Source organism: Haliotis cracherodii, unplaced genomic scaffold (assembly GCF_022045235.1).
Source record: "Haliotis cracherodii isolate W230 unplaced genomic scaffold, xgHalCrac1.p SCAF_14, whole genome shotgun sequence".
NCBI classification, from domain to species: Eukaryota; Metazoa; Mollusca; class Gastropoda; order Lepetellida; family Haliotidae; genus Haliotis; species Haliotis cracherodii.
This window is the reverse complement of record NW_027266269.1, coordinates 16,775,748-16,794,445: the sequence shown is the minus strand read 5'-3', so window position 1 is coordinate 16,794,445 and position 18,698 is coordinate 16,775,748. Positions and strand designations below refer to the sequence as shown.

Sequence of the window (18,698 nt, the reverse complement as noted above, 5' to 3'; positions counted from 1 at the left end):
TTCTTACATGTATACATTACAAACGTATGAATACCTACATGGCACTCTATGAATTAGCATTGCAAGAGTTCTTCAAGGAATATCCTCAACTTCAAGAAGTTTGTGTGGAAACAGCAGCGGAAATCGAAAGAGCATGCAGGAAGACTGATAAATGATCAAAGGCTGAAATTGTCAAAGATGAACATTCTAATCTGATTGGTCAAATTCAGAATGAAGAAGTCATGTAATAATTTCTGAAATGGGAGACTGAGAAATCAAAGAATGCTATGCTCAAATCACTGATGAATTATCTACATCGAGTTGAGACAATTCTGTTCTTCATAGCAGCTTCTCGCAATGCAGATCTGAAGCTTCATCTTGAGACTGGAGAAGAACTGAGCGGATTATTCTTTGCTATGGACCGACTCAAGTACAAACGACTGTGGCCCCGATATATTGCTGACATGCATGCCCTGAAGATCGGCTTTCCCGAGACTTGGAAGGAGTTTGAAGCTAGAAACATATCAGTTACAAAGAATGACATTCCATTTACATCCATAGGAGCTGATCATGCATGTGAACATCTGAACAGATTAATGAAAGTTCACTCAGGCTTGATTGGTATCTCAAACAATTCCAATGCCAGGCAGTGTTTCTTTTTGGCCTCTCCAGAATTCTCTCGTCTTGCTAGTGAGTACAAAAGTCAGTTTCATCGAGAGGCAAAAGATATGGAAGAACATCATGACCTTTCACCAGGAGTCATTTGTCGGGATCACACTGCTGTTCTGGATCATGGTAATCCATTTGCTTTTGAAGGTGACAAGATCTTTAACTTAATGACGCATGCCTATGTCCTTGAAGAGTTTGTGTCTCAGATCCTACACAGTGATGAAACAGGAAAGAAGCTCTATGAAGAGTACGTGTCTCAAAGAATCAACGGGCCAGTGTGTCTTTGGGCACCAGTGAAGAGGGAAAACAACAAGATGTACATGTCAGGATGCCAAAAGCAAACAGTTCGTCTCCGAGATAAGAATGTGGATCTCAGAGAAACAAAAGATTTGTATGGAAGGCTGATGATTCTTGCCAGATCAAGTAGAGACATTGACTTGAAACAATTGGCAACTGGTAACTTTGAGTTCACACTGACTCCAAGGTCACTGTTTTCACCAAGTGGATTGCTGTTACCATGCACTGACAAGTCCAAGTTGATCAGCAGTCTTACAAAGTTTGTAAATGAAGAAGCAATGAACTATGAAGCAAGTCAGCCAGAGAACACAGTTGATGAGTGACACAGAACAAAATCAAACCTTCAACAACATCCCAAGAAAAATTGCTGTTATAGATGGGATGCTTGTACTTCAGAAGATGACAAAGTTACCAAATACAGTGGAAACAGTTGAAAATCTCAGTCAGTGCTTCAATGACAGAGTGATGAACCTGGCAAGGGGGTTTGATGAGGTCATACTTGCTTTTGACACATACAAACAAGATTCCCTCAAATCTGCAACAAGAGAAAAGAGACGCCAAGGAAGAGATCCCATTCAGTACCAAATTAGAGATGACACCAGAATCAAGCACACTAGACCAAACAAAAGCTGATCTGACAGACTACCTGGCAGAAAAGACACTGGAGTATAATGCTGATTCGTCTCAAACCTTCATTGCATCTGCATCCGGCTGTACCAGGAGCAACAGAGACTTGGAGTTTGAAGCTAACAATCATGAAGAAGCTGACACACTCATGATATATCTTGCTATTTCAGCTTCACAGCACAATCCAAGGAACTTGCAGTTGACAATCTTCTCTCCTGACACTGATGTCCTTGTTTTGACCATTGCAAATTACAGCAGTCTCCTGGAAAACACCACTCTCTCAATGGCCTCAAATGTTCTTCCAATAAAGCCTCTTTGGACAGCCCTAGGTGTGAAGAAATCATCAGCTTTGCCAGCCTTCCATGCCTTCACAGGAGCTGACAATACAGGCATGGATTCCATAAGGACAAAGATAACCGGATCCAACCAACAACAATGGATGTTCTTCCAGCCCCCAAAGCTATTATTGAGATGGTGGGGTGTCAGTGTAGGAAAGACTGTTTGACCCAAAGATGTACATGTTGATCAAACAACTTGTCATGTACAGAACTCTGCCTCTGCACCTCAGTGTGTGAGAACGACGATGACACAAATGTCAACTAATGATGGTGATGACAGCAATGACATGTTTGATGACTCACTGTGAATATGATATCAAGACACATATCAAGAATTGTGACTTTATTATTCAAGACTTCAAGGGACCTATTTTGGTGTAATGTGACTATGACAATTCTATGTGACATTTTGAAAATTTAAATGCCAAGGCATTGATACAGATGGCTCTTATGTTGCTGAGTTGCTGGAGAAACATATAACCATAGGTAATGATTGGATAAATGACAGTTTTTAAGGGGTCATATGATAATTAAGGTACAATATATTCTTTAACAATTTTACTTTGTGATAGACAGTTGTAACGTATAGGATTCTATCCACACTACTGATAATATTGCAAAATCCAACTAAGATATTAGAAAAGTTGAGGTAGTTTTTTGTTAAGAATGTGAAATCAATACTTTAAGCATGTCTAAATTACATATGAGTAAGCATAATATCACATATAAACAATTAAATGACAAAATAAACACCTCAGAAGCCTTAGACTTGACAATTATGGCCAAAAATGGCCGCCATCTTGAAATCCAAGATGGCTGCCAAATGAATGATGGGAAAATTTGGAAACATTGGTTTTCTTCATCTGTACATTGAAAGCTTTCAGAATATGTATAGTTTTGCTAATCACCAATTTTTTTCAACAAAAGTACATAAGGAACTGGACTATTACTGTTGCCTGCCCAATAGGCATTCCACTCTGATGACCACAAATCCACTGTTTAGGCTACACCTCTCAGATAGGGAACGTCCACAGTTTTCTTCAGTTTCTTTTATTATACTTATAATTTGTTGATGTTTTGAAGTTGCAATAAGTATTGATTTTTCGCAACCATTGTACATGTTCAGTTGTTTATTTTATATCATAATGCTATAAACTGGAACCATCAAATCTTTTTGTTTGGATCCCTAATTCCATGATGAAGGGTCCATTGTTTTTAGTGACCCAAAGAAAATTTAAGCCAGAGCAGACACTGTATATTGCTACATATTGCTTATATTATTTGCTATGATGTCTTTAGTTGTCATATATAGTGTTAAGTTTTTCTGCTAACTAAAGGCACCATAACACATTTATTATGCCGAAAAGTTTACATGGTTTACACTATCTGGTATCCATATCCCACGTCATGTCAAAACTTGACACTTACAACCGATGACGTTAAGGTTCAAAGGCAGACTACTCTTCAAACCTTACAGGCCAAACCTTGTTGACAATTTTAACTATATAATCTTTCTCAATAAAGTCATTAACGTGATTTAAAAAAGATTAATGTCCTTGCACATCACAATTTCGAATAACAAATTTCTGTACCAAAATTTGTATGTGAAACATTTGAAGTGGGTGTTGGAAAATCCAAGATGGCTGTTACTGTTGTATACAGTCTCATGTAAGTCAGCAACAACCATCTTGGATTTTTACTGACAGTATACAGGCTCATGTGGGGTTAGTATTTCTGCTCTCTGTCTGGTCAACTCACTTTGAAGCATCATAAATATATACATATGTATATTATTCTACATATTGTACATATATATTGCTGTATAGATCACTGTAAGCATATACACTGAAATGTTGTGTTCCTCACAATAAAGAAGTTCACCTCCATATATTCTCCTCCTTGTGTGTATCACTTCTATATGCCTTTCAAAGACCTTACTGTATATAATGTTTTTTGGTGAATGTTTCAGTATTTCCTGTTGTTTTTGTTAAGATTATGTGCAGTTGTCTTGAAGGTGGAAAAGATGTCTGAAACTATCAATGACGTGTATCATCTATGACAAGTTCTGACATCTTGTACAGACTGTATAATAATAACACAAAATCAGGAATAGTCTATAAAATGTCAATTCCATATACAGCAATGAATACCCTGTACCTAACAATATTCCCATCACTGGAAAAAGTTGTTTAAAAAACTATCATGTTGTATTGTGTACAAGTTGACATCTTGAATGGAGGGGGAACAATGGTAGGAGGAACAGTGCAAACACGCATGTGCTACACAATGGTACAGGGGATGACAGCATAACAGAGGTCGTCTCATGATAATTTTAATCACAATCTGACCCGCTCATGTCACAGCCCATGTCATCAGAAGCGCTTGTGTCACTGCTGATGGTCACAACTATAGGTGGGACTGTTGCATGCTGACGTCCATCACGTGACCAGTATCTTGACTCTGTCTCGATGACTTTCCTAACACAACGCTGCCATGTCTCCACTGTTGCCAGAAATTCATTTACTAGCTTTTTAACATCCAGCAATCTAAACATTGTGTTCAATCGTCTAACGTCACCTTTGACGATACCCCATGTTTTAGGTTCAGATCGCAGTGGTAAGGGGGAAGTCATAAGACAGTGTGACCTTGACCTTTGATGAAATTGTCAACCATATACACAGTGTCAGGTTTGTTAATATTTGATGATTTCATAAGAGTTGTGGTTTTGTAGCCCTGAAAGGAAAGGTCATATTCATCTGTTGCATGTCACCATATCCCCTTTAAGGCTAATACTAATAGACCGCGGGGCATTGCTGTCTGGATCCTGCATACTGTGATATGATTCATTGTACATGATAACAAGGGACTTGGCACACAAAGCAGGTGCAGATTTCTTTTTCACCCACTCCAGATACCTTGCCATTCATTTCTGTGTGCTACTGATAGTCCTTGTTGTCCTTAGCCTTGGCTCAAAAGACGATGTCACAGCCTGTGAGTGAGTGAGTAAGATTTAACGCCGCTTTTAACAGTATTCCAGTTATATTACGGCATGTCAGCTTAATGTGGGAGGAAAGCCCGAAGTGATGCAGGTCTTAGACGTTCACCATTTCGGTAAAAACCCACGAGCAGGAGTATGGTGCTGACAATAGGACAGCAGATAGTGAAAAAATCTTGCACATTGTGGTAAAAGCATGAAATTTAGCACACATGTTAACCACCTCAGTATAATAAAATTTAGATATAGTGCCATCTCATATGTGACCTCTGGTGACCTTGGCTGCCATTTTACAAAATGGCGTCCATTCCACATGTTGCAGGGACAAACACAACATATTAGTGGACTGATAACAGCTAAATCGTTCATCCATGATATCTGAACATACTATTAGGTCCCTCAGAGGCCACAGAAAACATACATGCAAGCTACAGTCATTTAGACTGCACATATGGACATATAATGATTTAGAGATGGTATCAATGCTAAATGTTTGGATGACGTATCCAAATCTGTCCTCTAAAGTAAAGTTAATGAGGCCTATGACACAGTCTGTTCCTGCGGTTATAGGAACCGACTGGTTAAAGTGTTATTCATCAAGAAAACAAAACAGAGAAGCTTTCTTGCCCATGTAATTCTAAACGCAGTGACGTTAGTGCAGGTTATATCAATCTTGCAGATGATCTGATAGCATTTAATAATGCTGAATTGCTCCCCCAAACTCTTGAAATCTCAAGGCTAAATGAAGGGGATGGTGTAAAAAATACATTGTTGCGACATGCAGCTAAATTTTACAATAACTGCAAGCTTTCATACAGCAAGTCCAAATTAAAACGAGCTCAGAAGAGGAGCAGTACATTACCACCAAGCACTGATGCTGGTGGTAAGAAAGCACGTGGTGAGCAGTACCAACGGCAACAGAACATAACCATGGATAATGTGTGTTTATTCTGTGAGGAACCGTCTAATACATCTGATCCACTGCATGAAGCAATGACCAAAATGATCAGTGACAGAGTTCGAAGGTGTGCAACAAAGCTGCTTGATGATCGTATCTTAGCAAAAGTATCGTCTGGAGACCCTGTTGCCAGTGAGGCAAAGTTCCACTCTAAGTGTTTGATCGCCCTGTATAATAAAGCAGCCAGACTTAAAACATCAGAACAAAACGAGAACTGTGAGGGTAAAACGACAGAGGCCATTTATGCCTGAGCATTTGCAGGACTTGCGACATTTGTTGAAGATGCACTTACTGACAGAGAATCACTGAACACATTTCCTGTATTTAAACTCTCCAATTTAGTTCAGCTGTACAGTGACAGACTTTCACAACTTGGTGTGGAAACTCCATCAATACACTCTACAAGACTGAAACATCGCATTCTTGCTAATTTTCCTGAGTTGCAGGCCTTCAAAGAGGGAAGAGACATGCTCCTTGCATCCAACGATGATGTTGGTACAGCTTTGCGGAAGGTCATTGACATTGATGTTGATGACCTTGCATTTGTACTTTCTCAGGCAGCAAGAATCGTGCGGAAAGAAATGTTCAATGCATCAACATCGTTTGATGGCAAATTTTCCTGAAGACTGTCAAATTGAAGCGGTTTCTTCTGCTTTACTCACTCTCATGGTCATGGTTCTGTATGGAGCGAGTATTACAAAACAGTTCGGTTGTACCACAGAATCAAGCACTACTCAGCATGTGTCAGTTACTACTGTTTGACGATACAAGACACAATCCAAAGGAAATGCAACCAATACGCCACAAGTCCCGGGAGCCTCCTTTGCCGGTGTATCTTGGGATCCTCCTTCACAACAAGACACGCAAGCGTGAACTGGTTGAAAAACTCTTTGACCTAGGACTGTCAGTGTCCTATGACCGAGTTTTTGAGATGTGAAGTTCTCTTGCTGTGTTCCCGAGACTGTTGGGCCAGTGCAGTCTGCTTGTGATCTAATGTCTCCAGCTATACAGTTAGAGTTCACATGGCTTGAACACGTTAGTAATGCAATACAAAAAGGAATGGATTCCACTAACGTATCATGGGCAGCTTTCCATGCCAGTGAAGAGAATCAAACTGATACACCAGCTACAAAGTCCTTCTTACTGCCACTGTTCCAGGAAGATGCCATGACAGACAGGAATGATGAGGCATTCGTTGGATGTTATCAAGGGCGTTGTGGAACTTTCCAACCCAGGACAGACACCTGTTGGGCCAACCATTGTTTGCTATTGTCAAGAACATACAGTGGAAATGGCCATTATTCTATGGAGAGTCAAAGTTTGTAATCATGTTCGGAGGGCTGCACATCGAGTTGGCAGCACTAAGGGCTTTAGGAAGTCTTCTCGACGGCAGTGGATGGGTAGGAATACTGGTTTGGGCAGAGATTGCCACAGCTGGCACAGCAGATTCATTCTTGAAAGCAGCTCACATCACACGCACAAGAAGGGTGCACCAGGTGACAGCTTGTGCCATGTATTTACCTCTGCAACAGGCATATGAGGCATATATTGAATCTGTTGAACTCAACATGGAGATGAAGTGTCTTGAAGACTGGTGTATTGTTCAACAGGAGTGTCATTGGACCTTCAAGTTCTGGTTCATGGTCCTTGAACTACAACTCACCATGCTTGTGTTTGTGCGATATATTTTTACTGGCAACTTCCATCTATATGTTGATTCCCTGACCAATCTTGTTCCTTGGTTTTTCTCTCTTGACCACTACCACTATGCACGATGGATATCAGTCCACATCCGAGACATGGTGACCTTGTCAAAACTGCACCCTGATGTCCATGCTCAGTTCTTGAATGGACAGTTCACAGTGAACAAGACAACTCATGCTTACTCAAGAATTGCTATTGATCAAGCACATGAGCAGAATTATGCTGTGGTAAAAGATGATGGTGGAGCTGTTGGGCTCACTGAGAGTCCAGCTACTCTCCAGAGATGGATGGTCAGTGGACCTGAGATGGCACGTCTCATCAATGACTTTGAAGTGTCATTTAAAGATGTACAGAAGAAACCTGACATGCGCCATCATGAACAACGTCCAGGTGTGAAAAAGGCTTTCATTGAGGGATGTCACTTCACTGTAATCTGTTATTGAAGAGTATGGTAATCCATTCCTTGAAACTAGTTGCGACCTTCTTGTACTTGATACACAGGACATTGCTGATAAATCTGTTAATGACAACTTGTATAAGCTTGAAAAGCTTGGATGTGAACAATACAACACATTTGTGAAAGAGCGGCTTGTAGAAAGGTCAAAACCTATAGATGACTCAGTAAAAAAGAACAAACTTCATCTCTTTATTACACCAGTGAAACGACAGAAAACTAAAGCTCAGGAACTTGTTTCAGCGCTGAAATGTGACAGAAATCTCTTTTCAAGACTCTATGTCGCTTGTCAAGAGCGTGATTGGAATCTTCATGATTTCTTTTCTCACGAGAATCAGGTATGCCTACCATCACTTTCAGACTGGGGCAAACTCAGGCTTGGCACTAAATCTGACATAGTTCAATGCCTGGAAGATGTTTTGCTGGAGCAAGATGAGATAAATACAGCTACAGAGGTTGTAGTGATAGATGGGCCAGCAACAGTTCACATGTTGAAGCTAGGTTCAACCAAGACTTACAAAGAGTATTCTCAGCATGTATTTCTACCATACCTGATATCACAGCTAGACAAGTGCCAACGAACAGATATTGTGTGTGATGAATCCAGGTCAGACTCCTTGAAAGAACAAACACGGGACAAGAGAGGTAAAGGAGTGCGCTGTCGAGTACAGCCAAACAATCCAATCCCAAAAAACTGGGGAGACTTCTTGAAACTTTCTGACAATAAGAAAGAACTATTTGTGTTTTTCAGCACAGAAGCAAACACTATCCAAACCGACAACCAAGTCATTAGCACACTGCACGAGGATGTTGTCTGTTACCTGCCTAGAACAACAAAAGGACTAGCACCTTGCACACATGAGCAAGCAGACAGCCGAATTATGGTCGATGTGGCTGATGCAGCTAAACAGTACAAGATTCTCATCCGTACAGTGGACAGTAACGTTGTTGTGCTTGACGTATATGTGTTTGCACAGCTACGATTGCTACCAATGGCTTTGTGGGTGGCCTTTGGCACAGGCAAACACTTCTGGCTGATTCCTGCACAGCAAAGTGTGCAGAGAACTACTGTGATGTGGCTGCACAAAAGTTTGTCGGGCAAACTTCAAGTGCGTGAAAGCAGCTTTAAGCTGTACTGCACTGTGCAAGTGTGATGGATGTTGCTAGGACATGTACATGTAACCAATAAATTGCAATTATTGGTTATTTTTAACCCTTATTGTGCGCGCCCAGACAACAGCAGAGACAATTTAACCCTTTCGCCCCGACTGCAGCATAAACCGTGTCCCAGAACCCGGCTGCCTGAAAAATCGGGCGGCGCGAGTGTGTTTACAAAATCGCTCTTTCTACTTCCTTTCTCGTGTGTAAACTCGTTCTAAATATGGAAACGAGATCTACACGTAATGACACGTCATTCAATGGAATTTTCCCGTCTTTTTGGCGCGAAAATCGCGGGTATGTCACCTGTTTTCGCGACAGGTATTTTTCTCGCTTGAATCGTAAATCAAGCGTAATAGCGGCCAACTACGATTCGGATAGCGATCAGATGATTAACAACGACTCTATCGGGAATAATAATGTGTTTGAATTGAATAATTCACGTGAAGGGGGGACGGAATTTCGCAAATATTTTGGTGAAGATTTTGACGGTTTCGACGAGGTGTCCCCCCCCGCCAACTTTCAAGAATGGGAGTGGCAGAGGGATCACAACAGTGGAGACATGAGGGATTTTGAAGAGGCGACCGGACTCAAGAATATATATTGACACGGTGAGTGAAGAGACATGCTATTGATTTTTTCCAACTGTTTTACAATAATTCTATGTTTGAACAGATTATCAGTGCGACGAATGAGAATGCAGCCAACACGTGAACGAGCGATCACAACAACAACAAAGGTGAGTGGCAGGACGTATCTGTTTCTTTTTTTAAAATTTAATTTTCTGATCGCAGTCCGAATTGTAGTTTGCCGTATGTCCTTATATTTCGCTCAATTTGAATAAAAGTTATTTCCATATTCATGTTTGTTTTCTTGTTTTTTTACATCTTAATTTAAATTTTAGCAACTGTAATGATTATTTATTTATTAATTGATTAAATAAAGTACTGATCTAATTTATTATGCAATTGTAGATAGCAGTATATTGTAAATATGTTATCACAACTTGTATATTTGCAGAACTTGAATTTACGATCTTTCCGTCCTTTTACAATCTTTCCCTCTTCAGATCAATCTGTGATATCTTCCCTGTGATGTCATTCTTATAGTAGCTGTGGTTCAATGTTCAGATCATGTGATAAATTACTTTTTAAAAACTTAAATACTTAATTTTTGTTTCAAATCCTGAAAAAGAACAAAATAAATCAAATATTTGTGTTTTTACCTGTGTTAACGAGTTTACCTGCGTTAACAAGTTTACCTGTGTTAACGAGTTTACCTAAGAGGCTGTAAGTGTATCATAAGTAATATGTGACATCAGTATAGAAAACAAAGTCTGTACCAAGAGTTGTAAACTTGTTTATTTGTTTACAGATGTGCATGAAGAGAATTTACCTGTAACACCTGGGATTACCTGTGCCGTCCAAGATGACAAGACCACTGTGTTATGTTTACCTTGTATCTGTGATTTATTTTTGTGATTTTTAATACAATTTGAGCCAAAATTCATTGTCTGTTTTCATTTTTTCAGTGTTTTCAAGTTTTATTTCACTTGTAAACACCTGTAATTAAAAATTAACAAAGGTTAGAAACAATAACAACAAAGAATATTAAAGTATACTTAATCCTCTTTACAATGGTATATGATAAATGTATATTAAAAGCAAGTTTCTGGTAGAAAAAGTGCATCAAAAATGATAGTGTGATTTTCCAATAATACTGCCAGGGAGGCCAGTGTGCAGGCATTGTCAGTGTCAGGGACTGCAGGGTTTCAAGGGACATAACTCTGGGGCAGCCAGTGATGAAAGAGTTAACGAACACTCCCAATATGCCTATCTTGGATGGGTTATACTTCAACAGTGACCGATGGGAGAGTCGCCCGCCATACGCGTTGATGCCATATTATCAGGAATATTTCCAATTATCAAGGGTTAATACACTCAACGAGGTTTTCAGCTTTCTTGGAGATAAACCACATTTATTTACACACCAATATAATGGTTCCAGCTATCTTAGTTACCAAGATATTAACAGATATTTGTCAGATTGTCGCCCATTTTCAAGATGGCCACCAAGGTCACCAAAGGTAAAGTTAACGATGACACTATATATAAATTTGACCGTATTGGTATGATGTATATTGATGCCAAAGTTCATGCTTTTACCACCAAGTGCACGATTTTTTTATAATATGCCATAATCCTAGAAACATTATCAGGCCGAACCGGGATTCAAACCCACAATCATGGGTTTCTGATGTGCTCAAGGGACACAACACTGCACAGCGAATCATGGCGCCTTAGACGACTGGGCCACCCGTGCCCCCCTCACAGCAATAAGTCTTTCACCTTTTTCCATTGCTAACTTATTTCCAGACTCCTTTCAGACCCCAATGGGTACCCACTGACATCTGGCTGTGTGAGAGGCACTTACCCATGTCTCATCTAGGAAAACAGACTCATATCCTTCTTCACGTTTCTGCTTGATGGTTTGATTGTTAATGATTTCGGAGATGAAGGATGCCAGACTGTACATATAACACACTGTCTAATTTATCAACTGTACATGGCTTTGATATGTTCCCCCACCTGCTTTGCCTGATTGCTGGAGCCCTGTCAACGGATAACGTTTTTTAGGAGACATACCAAGAGCATTGGAAGCTTGTTTCAAGTATTTATTAATGGCATAAAAGGGTTTTCTCTTTCTGCTTCACATTGAAAGAAATCTTACACCTTAAAAATCAACTGTTTCACATCAGCTGAGTAGCGCATCTTATTAGCCAACAACATATAAAATTTAGCATGTGCAGTTCATGTTTGCGCTGTTCCTCCTACCATTGTGCCCCTTCCATTCAAGATGTCAACTTAAACAACTTTTTCCAGTGATGGGAATAAAAATAACAAACAGCAGATATTGTTGACTACAGGGTATTTATTGCTGTGTACCATATTGACATTTAATAGACAGTTCCCGATTTTGAGTTATTTTGCAAGTCAACGTTCTCATTTGGAGCCAAACAGACTGTAAATTAAGTTGTGAGAGAAGATATGACATAAGGGACTGAAAGCTGGGACTTTGGAATCAGGAAGAAGTGGAATCGGAATCAGGAGCATAAAACAAGACGGAATTTCTGCATATTTTTATGTTTAGTAACAGTCTTGAATTGTAAGCTTCATAACAATGGTGAACAAACAGGAATACATTCATATAATCAAGTTTAAAGGCAATATCAAAACAGAGACACAATGCCATAACAATAGCTTCACCAGTTGAGCTTACATGAAACATATTCTGGCTAGTTCCTCCTATAAAGGTTTTGTATGAAAGTTTAGTGGTAGCTGAGTGAGTGAGTGAGTGAGTGAGTGAGTGAGTTAAAATGTTATGTCACATCGGCAATATTTCAGCCATATAGTAACGAGAGCATTAATACAATTTAAACTTAGATGAATAAAAACCTGTCAACGACGGACAGTATAATAACTAGACTATCACAGTTTAGAAGTATAGTGGTAGCTGAACACTGACCTGTAATCATCATAGACCTCATGCTTAGGCACACAGATCTCACTGTCCTCTTCCAAGTGACTGCGGATCCATGTGAATGCCTGGGCCTGCTCTATGCGGTTTGAAGAGTGCAGGAAGGAGGTTGGAGTTCTGGATTGCAAGTAATTTCTTTCACTCAATCATCAACTTCAAATCAAACAATCAATCTAAAGACATCTGTTCTTTATTATACCCATTAAGATTCCAACATTTAGGCACAAACAGGTAACAGCCAACAACGACACCAGCTCAATGAGTGCCATTTCCTCTCCTGCAACATATGTGACTTCCACTGAAGTTGTCATGTAACCAGCTTATATATTACACTCATCATCATGTATGTTACTCAGAATACAATTAGATTCACCTGGGCTTTTGTAATTATACACTACCCTTTAATGCCAGTGAAACAGACAAAACAGAAGACAAACTTTAATAGAATCACTGGCACATCAAACACCTGGTGGAACCTTTCACACTTAAGGGACATTACTCACATAACTCTGAACAGAAAATTTCAGTCTTTAGATTACTAGACTGTATGTGCCCCCTTACATGTCTTACAAAGGGGGACTACACTCAATCATCATTACATTTCAAACAAAAAATGGCTGAATGATGGCAATAAGTTTCAGCTTTCATTATGGTTGAAGTCATCTTCCCGAGGCAAGAGAGTTAACTGACTTTAAAAGTCCAGTTTCCAGCCTTTCCGAACTAGGCTGGAATTCCTGGGCTCGATCGTAGCGCCACCAGTGGCTATTACCAGTTATGCCTCTCCTATTGACCAATCAGATTCCACCTCTCGTATCACTTGCATTTGCTTCAAACAAAACGGTGGCGCCCAGTCAAGACGATCTGATCGATAATCAAGTTAAATATTGTCTAAGATCTATATTGTGATAAAACGAGTCTTATCACTCTGTATAATTCTAAGAATACTACCCCTATTCCATCACAGCCATAATTTCTGTAATTTGGCTGTGATCACACTATTATATCTTCAGATTTTTCAACAGACACCCTTTTCAGTGTCTGCTATTTAACATAGTCTCAGGAGAGCACAAAAGTGTGGCGGCTTAAAATACCCAGCATCCTAGATGCAGATGAATTGGGGAGGTGGGTGGGGCTGATCGTGATGAAGTACAGGTAATATTCTTAGAATTATGCACAATGTAACTATTGTTTATTAATTCCTTCAAATACCTTACCTCTACTACATCATATGCAGAATTTAACAGAGGGAAAAGGCAGGATCTGGCATGAAACACTCCCAAATAGCTGACACTAGTGGCAGCCTTGATTATAAGCATTAACAGTAACAAATAATAGATGCAAGTACTTGTCATTTTCCATGAAAACCCGTAATACTGGCATTTCCGAGACCTCACTTCCCGTATTTTAACATCATATTTGGTTCTGATGATAAGGATAAGAATTTAAGGAAGAACAACTTCTTTATTACAATAAAGAGCGACTTTTCAATGTAGGTTCTAACACTGTTATCAAGAAACGACAGTCTAGACAGTAAACTGTCCTTACAACTTCGAGTAAGCAGTGGTCTGATGTCACATGCTTCCAAATGTTGGAGTAAGACAGCAGACACCCTCCCACTGGTCCTCGTTGTCACGTTAGTTTGAAATCCATATATCTGTTATCAAGATCCATAAACAAAGCTGACAGAAAAGGGTTCAACAAAAGGAGGTTGTAAGTACCGGTAGTGTTTTACGGCAAGTCCCTCTACCTCTGAAGATGGACTTGCTTCTACCTCTATGACGATGATGTCGTCATTAGTGTTGTCACTGGAGTCTTTCTTGTCCTCATCCTGCAGTGACCTATCTTCTTTTAGGAGGATCCTGATGATCTCTGGGAGAAGCGGCAGGTCACCTGTAAGTCTTCGCCCGCCACCAGGTTAATAGTGGAAACCTGGAATCTCTCCTTAGTATCCTGATTGACTTCATCAAAGACTGTTCCCAGTTCCTAGGTGTTAGGGTACAGAGACTGTTTGAACCTGTAGATAGTGGCTTTAAGGGAAAGCAAGTTGGGACGACATCCATACTTGAGAAACTCATAATTCCTTGAGGATGCCATGTAAAGCACTCTGAATGAAACCCACTTGACCTTCTTGATCCGCTGGCATTTCTGTATCATACACATGAATCACAAGTAACCTATGCCAAAACTCAATTAACACAGCAATCAAATTAAGATAGGCTCCAGTGTTCATCATATGCATGTTGACGCCTTCCATATTCTCAAGTTTGTTCATGCGAAAACTCATCTTGAATTAGGAAAACTTGATTTAATTAATAGTAGACTTCAATGCAGGGAGGCTGAGCAAAGTAGCTTAGCTTGTTGTTCTAACTTACTAGAGGAGGATGGCCATGGCAGGGTGTGGAACTTTTGTGCTGGGGGTGCAGGATCTGCGAATTCCAGTTCAATCAAATGAGGGGCAGGTTCATTAGTGACTAAGGGCATTAGTCCAAGGCATAGGAGAGTGCAATTCCTCAATAATCTGCTTGAATGAGTAGTCCTCCACAGTACAAGCATAACATCATTCCAATCCAAAATCCAAAGTGTCCCTGTGAGATGTACAAGAGAGAACTGAGTCATGTGGGGTAACCTAGCCGGATGTTGTTGGAGGATCTCAGAAGTTCCTACCACACGAGTTGTAAAAGTATGCACAAGGTTGTAAAGTCAGAAGGCCCGGGGTAGTTGACTCTCACTACCATTATGTAGCATATCACAAGATCTGTGTGCCCTGTCCTCAGACGAACGTGTAGACGAATGTTAGGTACATCCCTCTTGACTTTGAAAGAATTACGTGCATGTGAAACCATCAATCGCAGGAAGGTTGAGAATCTGGGGCGAGTTAAGTGATGCCACACTCGGAGCAGACGGACGGGTATCCATCCCAGAACACAAACAAAAAATCTACTTACATGAAAATTGCTATACAATCAGATAAGAAAACAAGCATAAAATACTCAGATCCCCCGCCAATATGATAGGTCGGGTTGTGTGCAATGCATTAGCTCCTGTGAACTATGTTCACTGGGCCTTTTTGTAAATGGCATAATTGCAGCACTAAAAAAATTTATTGCTGGTGTTGTTTTTCCATCTGCAGTTTATGTTACTGAATTTGTAATGAGTAAGGATGAGACATATGGACAAACAACTTCTTTATTACAATTAGGAGCAATGGTTTCGGTGTAGGTTCTAACACCGTTATCAAGTAAGTGAAGTACAGAGTATGGATGACAAGAATATATAGTGTTTATACAGTTGAGTAGGTTTAAGATCAGTTACACTGTTGTATTTGTAATGAGTTGTGTTTCTGCATGAAGTTAGTCAGTGAATGCAACAAATGTGTCCATGACACTTTTGGAGGAACACACACTCAAGCAATGCAGAACTTACCAACAAAAAAATCCAATGTATTCAATAATGTGAGATGACATTATGTGCCAAATTCGGTTGCCTTTGAAACACGAAAAAAAAAATTGTTTTTAATCCCAAACTATCAAAAGGCACCAGTTCACCACTAGATCTATCTATGTGCCAAGTTTGATGAAGAAATATGGTATGGTTTTCAAGATCTGCTCCGGAAACAAGGACTACCGCCATTTTCAGTCTAAATCAAAGTCGCTGCAATGGGAACTCGAAAAGTTTGTTTTTTTAAATCCCAAACGATCAAAAGGCACCAGTTCACCACTAGATCTATCTATGTGTCAAGTTTGGTGAAGAAATATGGAATCTCCAGAAACGAGGACTACCGCCATTTTCAGTCTAAATAAGATTCGTTACCATGGAAACTCAAAAAAATTTTTTTTTTTAAATCCCAAACTATCAAAAGGAACCAGTTCACCACTAGACCTATCCATTTGCCAAGTTTGGTGCTGAAATATGGTACGGTTTTCAAGATCTGCTCCGGAAACAGAATGTGACGGACGGACGGCACCCATTGCTATATCCCCCTTCCACTTCGTGGCGGGGGATAATAAAAAGAGGGTGTTTTACTTATGAAAAGCCCTGACATAATGAGCGATCTTTTTCAATTCATCTTCCCTTCACTACCCCGCTAGGTGTGCTGACCCAGACAGTCAAACCTTAAACTGATGGCGTATGCGCAATACGAGCAGACATGTCACTCTCACACCTATAGACAGTTAATCAGTATAGCCTTGACCTCTATTGGCAACGCTGGTGTATTGACAGTATATCTTTTCGTCTAAACAACGATCTATCTATTGTCATGTCTGGAAATAGATGTTCCATAATTCAAAGATACATCAGGGATGACCATGACTGCGTATATTGTATCGTTAACCACTTGGCAGCTGTTCAAAGTGAGACTGTGAGATCAGCTGATCGTTTATTCCAGATCACTTTGTTGATGTTTTGCAATCAGTACTGAAAGCGATGCCCTTGATGTTTGGATTTCACACTCTTAAAAATCAACAGATTGTAAAATCGCCGAGCAGGCTTCATAATATGCATGCATTTCAGTACAGCGGTAAGGCGATGCGGTACGGGAAATGTGAAGGTCTTATGTAACGTGAAGTTGCCAGTAGCCCAAATGTTGTGAATTTTGACAGCAACACATGTAAGTACTTATCAGTTATATAACTGAAGGAAGTGAGAAATGTTTTCAAGAAAATAGTAAAAGAAACAGGCACTGGTAAATTACATCATCAACGAGACATCATAATCATAATACAATGCTCAATATAAAAGCAATGGAAATCACTGAAATCTACTTTCATATTTAAGGGTTAATTGGTGCATGTTGTAAAAAAACGATTTTATTGCTGAATACATGGATGAACTTTTCAATCAATATACATATTGCCTGAATATAGACACTGACTGTGACATGTATAAGGATAATCTGATATATGCAAAAACAAGTTACATAAATAAATGCATTTATCTACATGGAATGATTGTGGGGTTCAATTTGTATTTATGTCATCATCAGAATTTTTTATATTAAATTTTCTAAAATCATTTTTTCTATATGACAATAATATCTAATAGACTTAAAACTGCAGGTGTCTAGAAGTACTGTTGAATGAAAATCAGGATACATTGCTAGAGCAGGACAGTGTATGGGTCGAAAGGGAAATAACTTGTCACCATATTAAAAGATATTATGTTACTAAAACAAGAAGATACAACTATGATTTACATCTATTTATGTATCATACAAATCTTGTGGGGTAGTAAGTATGATTTGTTGTTTGTTGGTCAAATCTCTGTAATTAACTACTATTTTAAAGGCACGAGTATCAGATTCGGTAAGAAATGATGGATCAATGAATTAACACATGTGATGACTCAAAGCACTCAAAGGTAGGACACATGTATAAGGGGCAGAATAATATGGGTAAATCTCTTAATTCAAAGTATGATGACTGGTAAGTATATTGCAACTGAGTGCTTGATAGATGCATGGTAGATTTTCATTTGGCATATTTCTAAAACTTAATGTCAAAATTAAAATTTAAAAATCAGATGAAAGAGGAAATTTGTATTTAAAAGTAACATTTAAAATCAGTTGTTTTATTCTGAAAGTTATTTCTTCTTCAATTATTTGTATGGGCACAGATGTATACTAACTATAGATCAGTGGTAAAGGCCTGTCAAAGATGTCTGTGTGCTGCAAATGTAGGCGTATCTCCTATTTTATTACACTGAAGTCCATGTTAGTATGCAAACGATTTGTAAAGATTTGAATGCTTGAATGCTTGGATTTATCATTAAATAACACAATGGCTGATAAATAAAACAAGTTCGCATTAGAGAATAACTCACTGTTTTCTGACATGGAAAATACCATGGCAATATGACGATGTTCATGGTGTTTTTCCCGCCATCTTCCATCCTCAACAAATGTTGATATTCTAAACAAATAATCATTCCAAACATGTGCTAGTTAAAAATATTCAGTTGTAAATGATCCTTTTTGAATGAAGG

The 18,698-nt window shown here is 39.2% G+C and overlaps 1 protein-coding gene across 1 annotated transcript in view; it reads right to left on the bottom strand.

The window, feature by feature from the left end:
* The window catches only part of LOC139461033 (serine-rich adhesin for platelets-like), a 54,632-nt gene that overhangs the window by 20,050 nt on the left and 15,884 nt on the right, over positions 1–18,698 (bottom strand). The window contains exon 4 of the mRNA XM_071242524.1: positions 12,705–12,833. Within this exon, the coding sequence (XP_071098625.1) occupies positions 12,705–12,833 (129 nt within the window). The remainder of the gene's footprint in view (positions 1–12,704; positions 12,834–18,698) is intronic.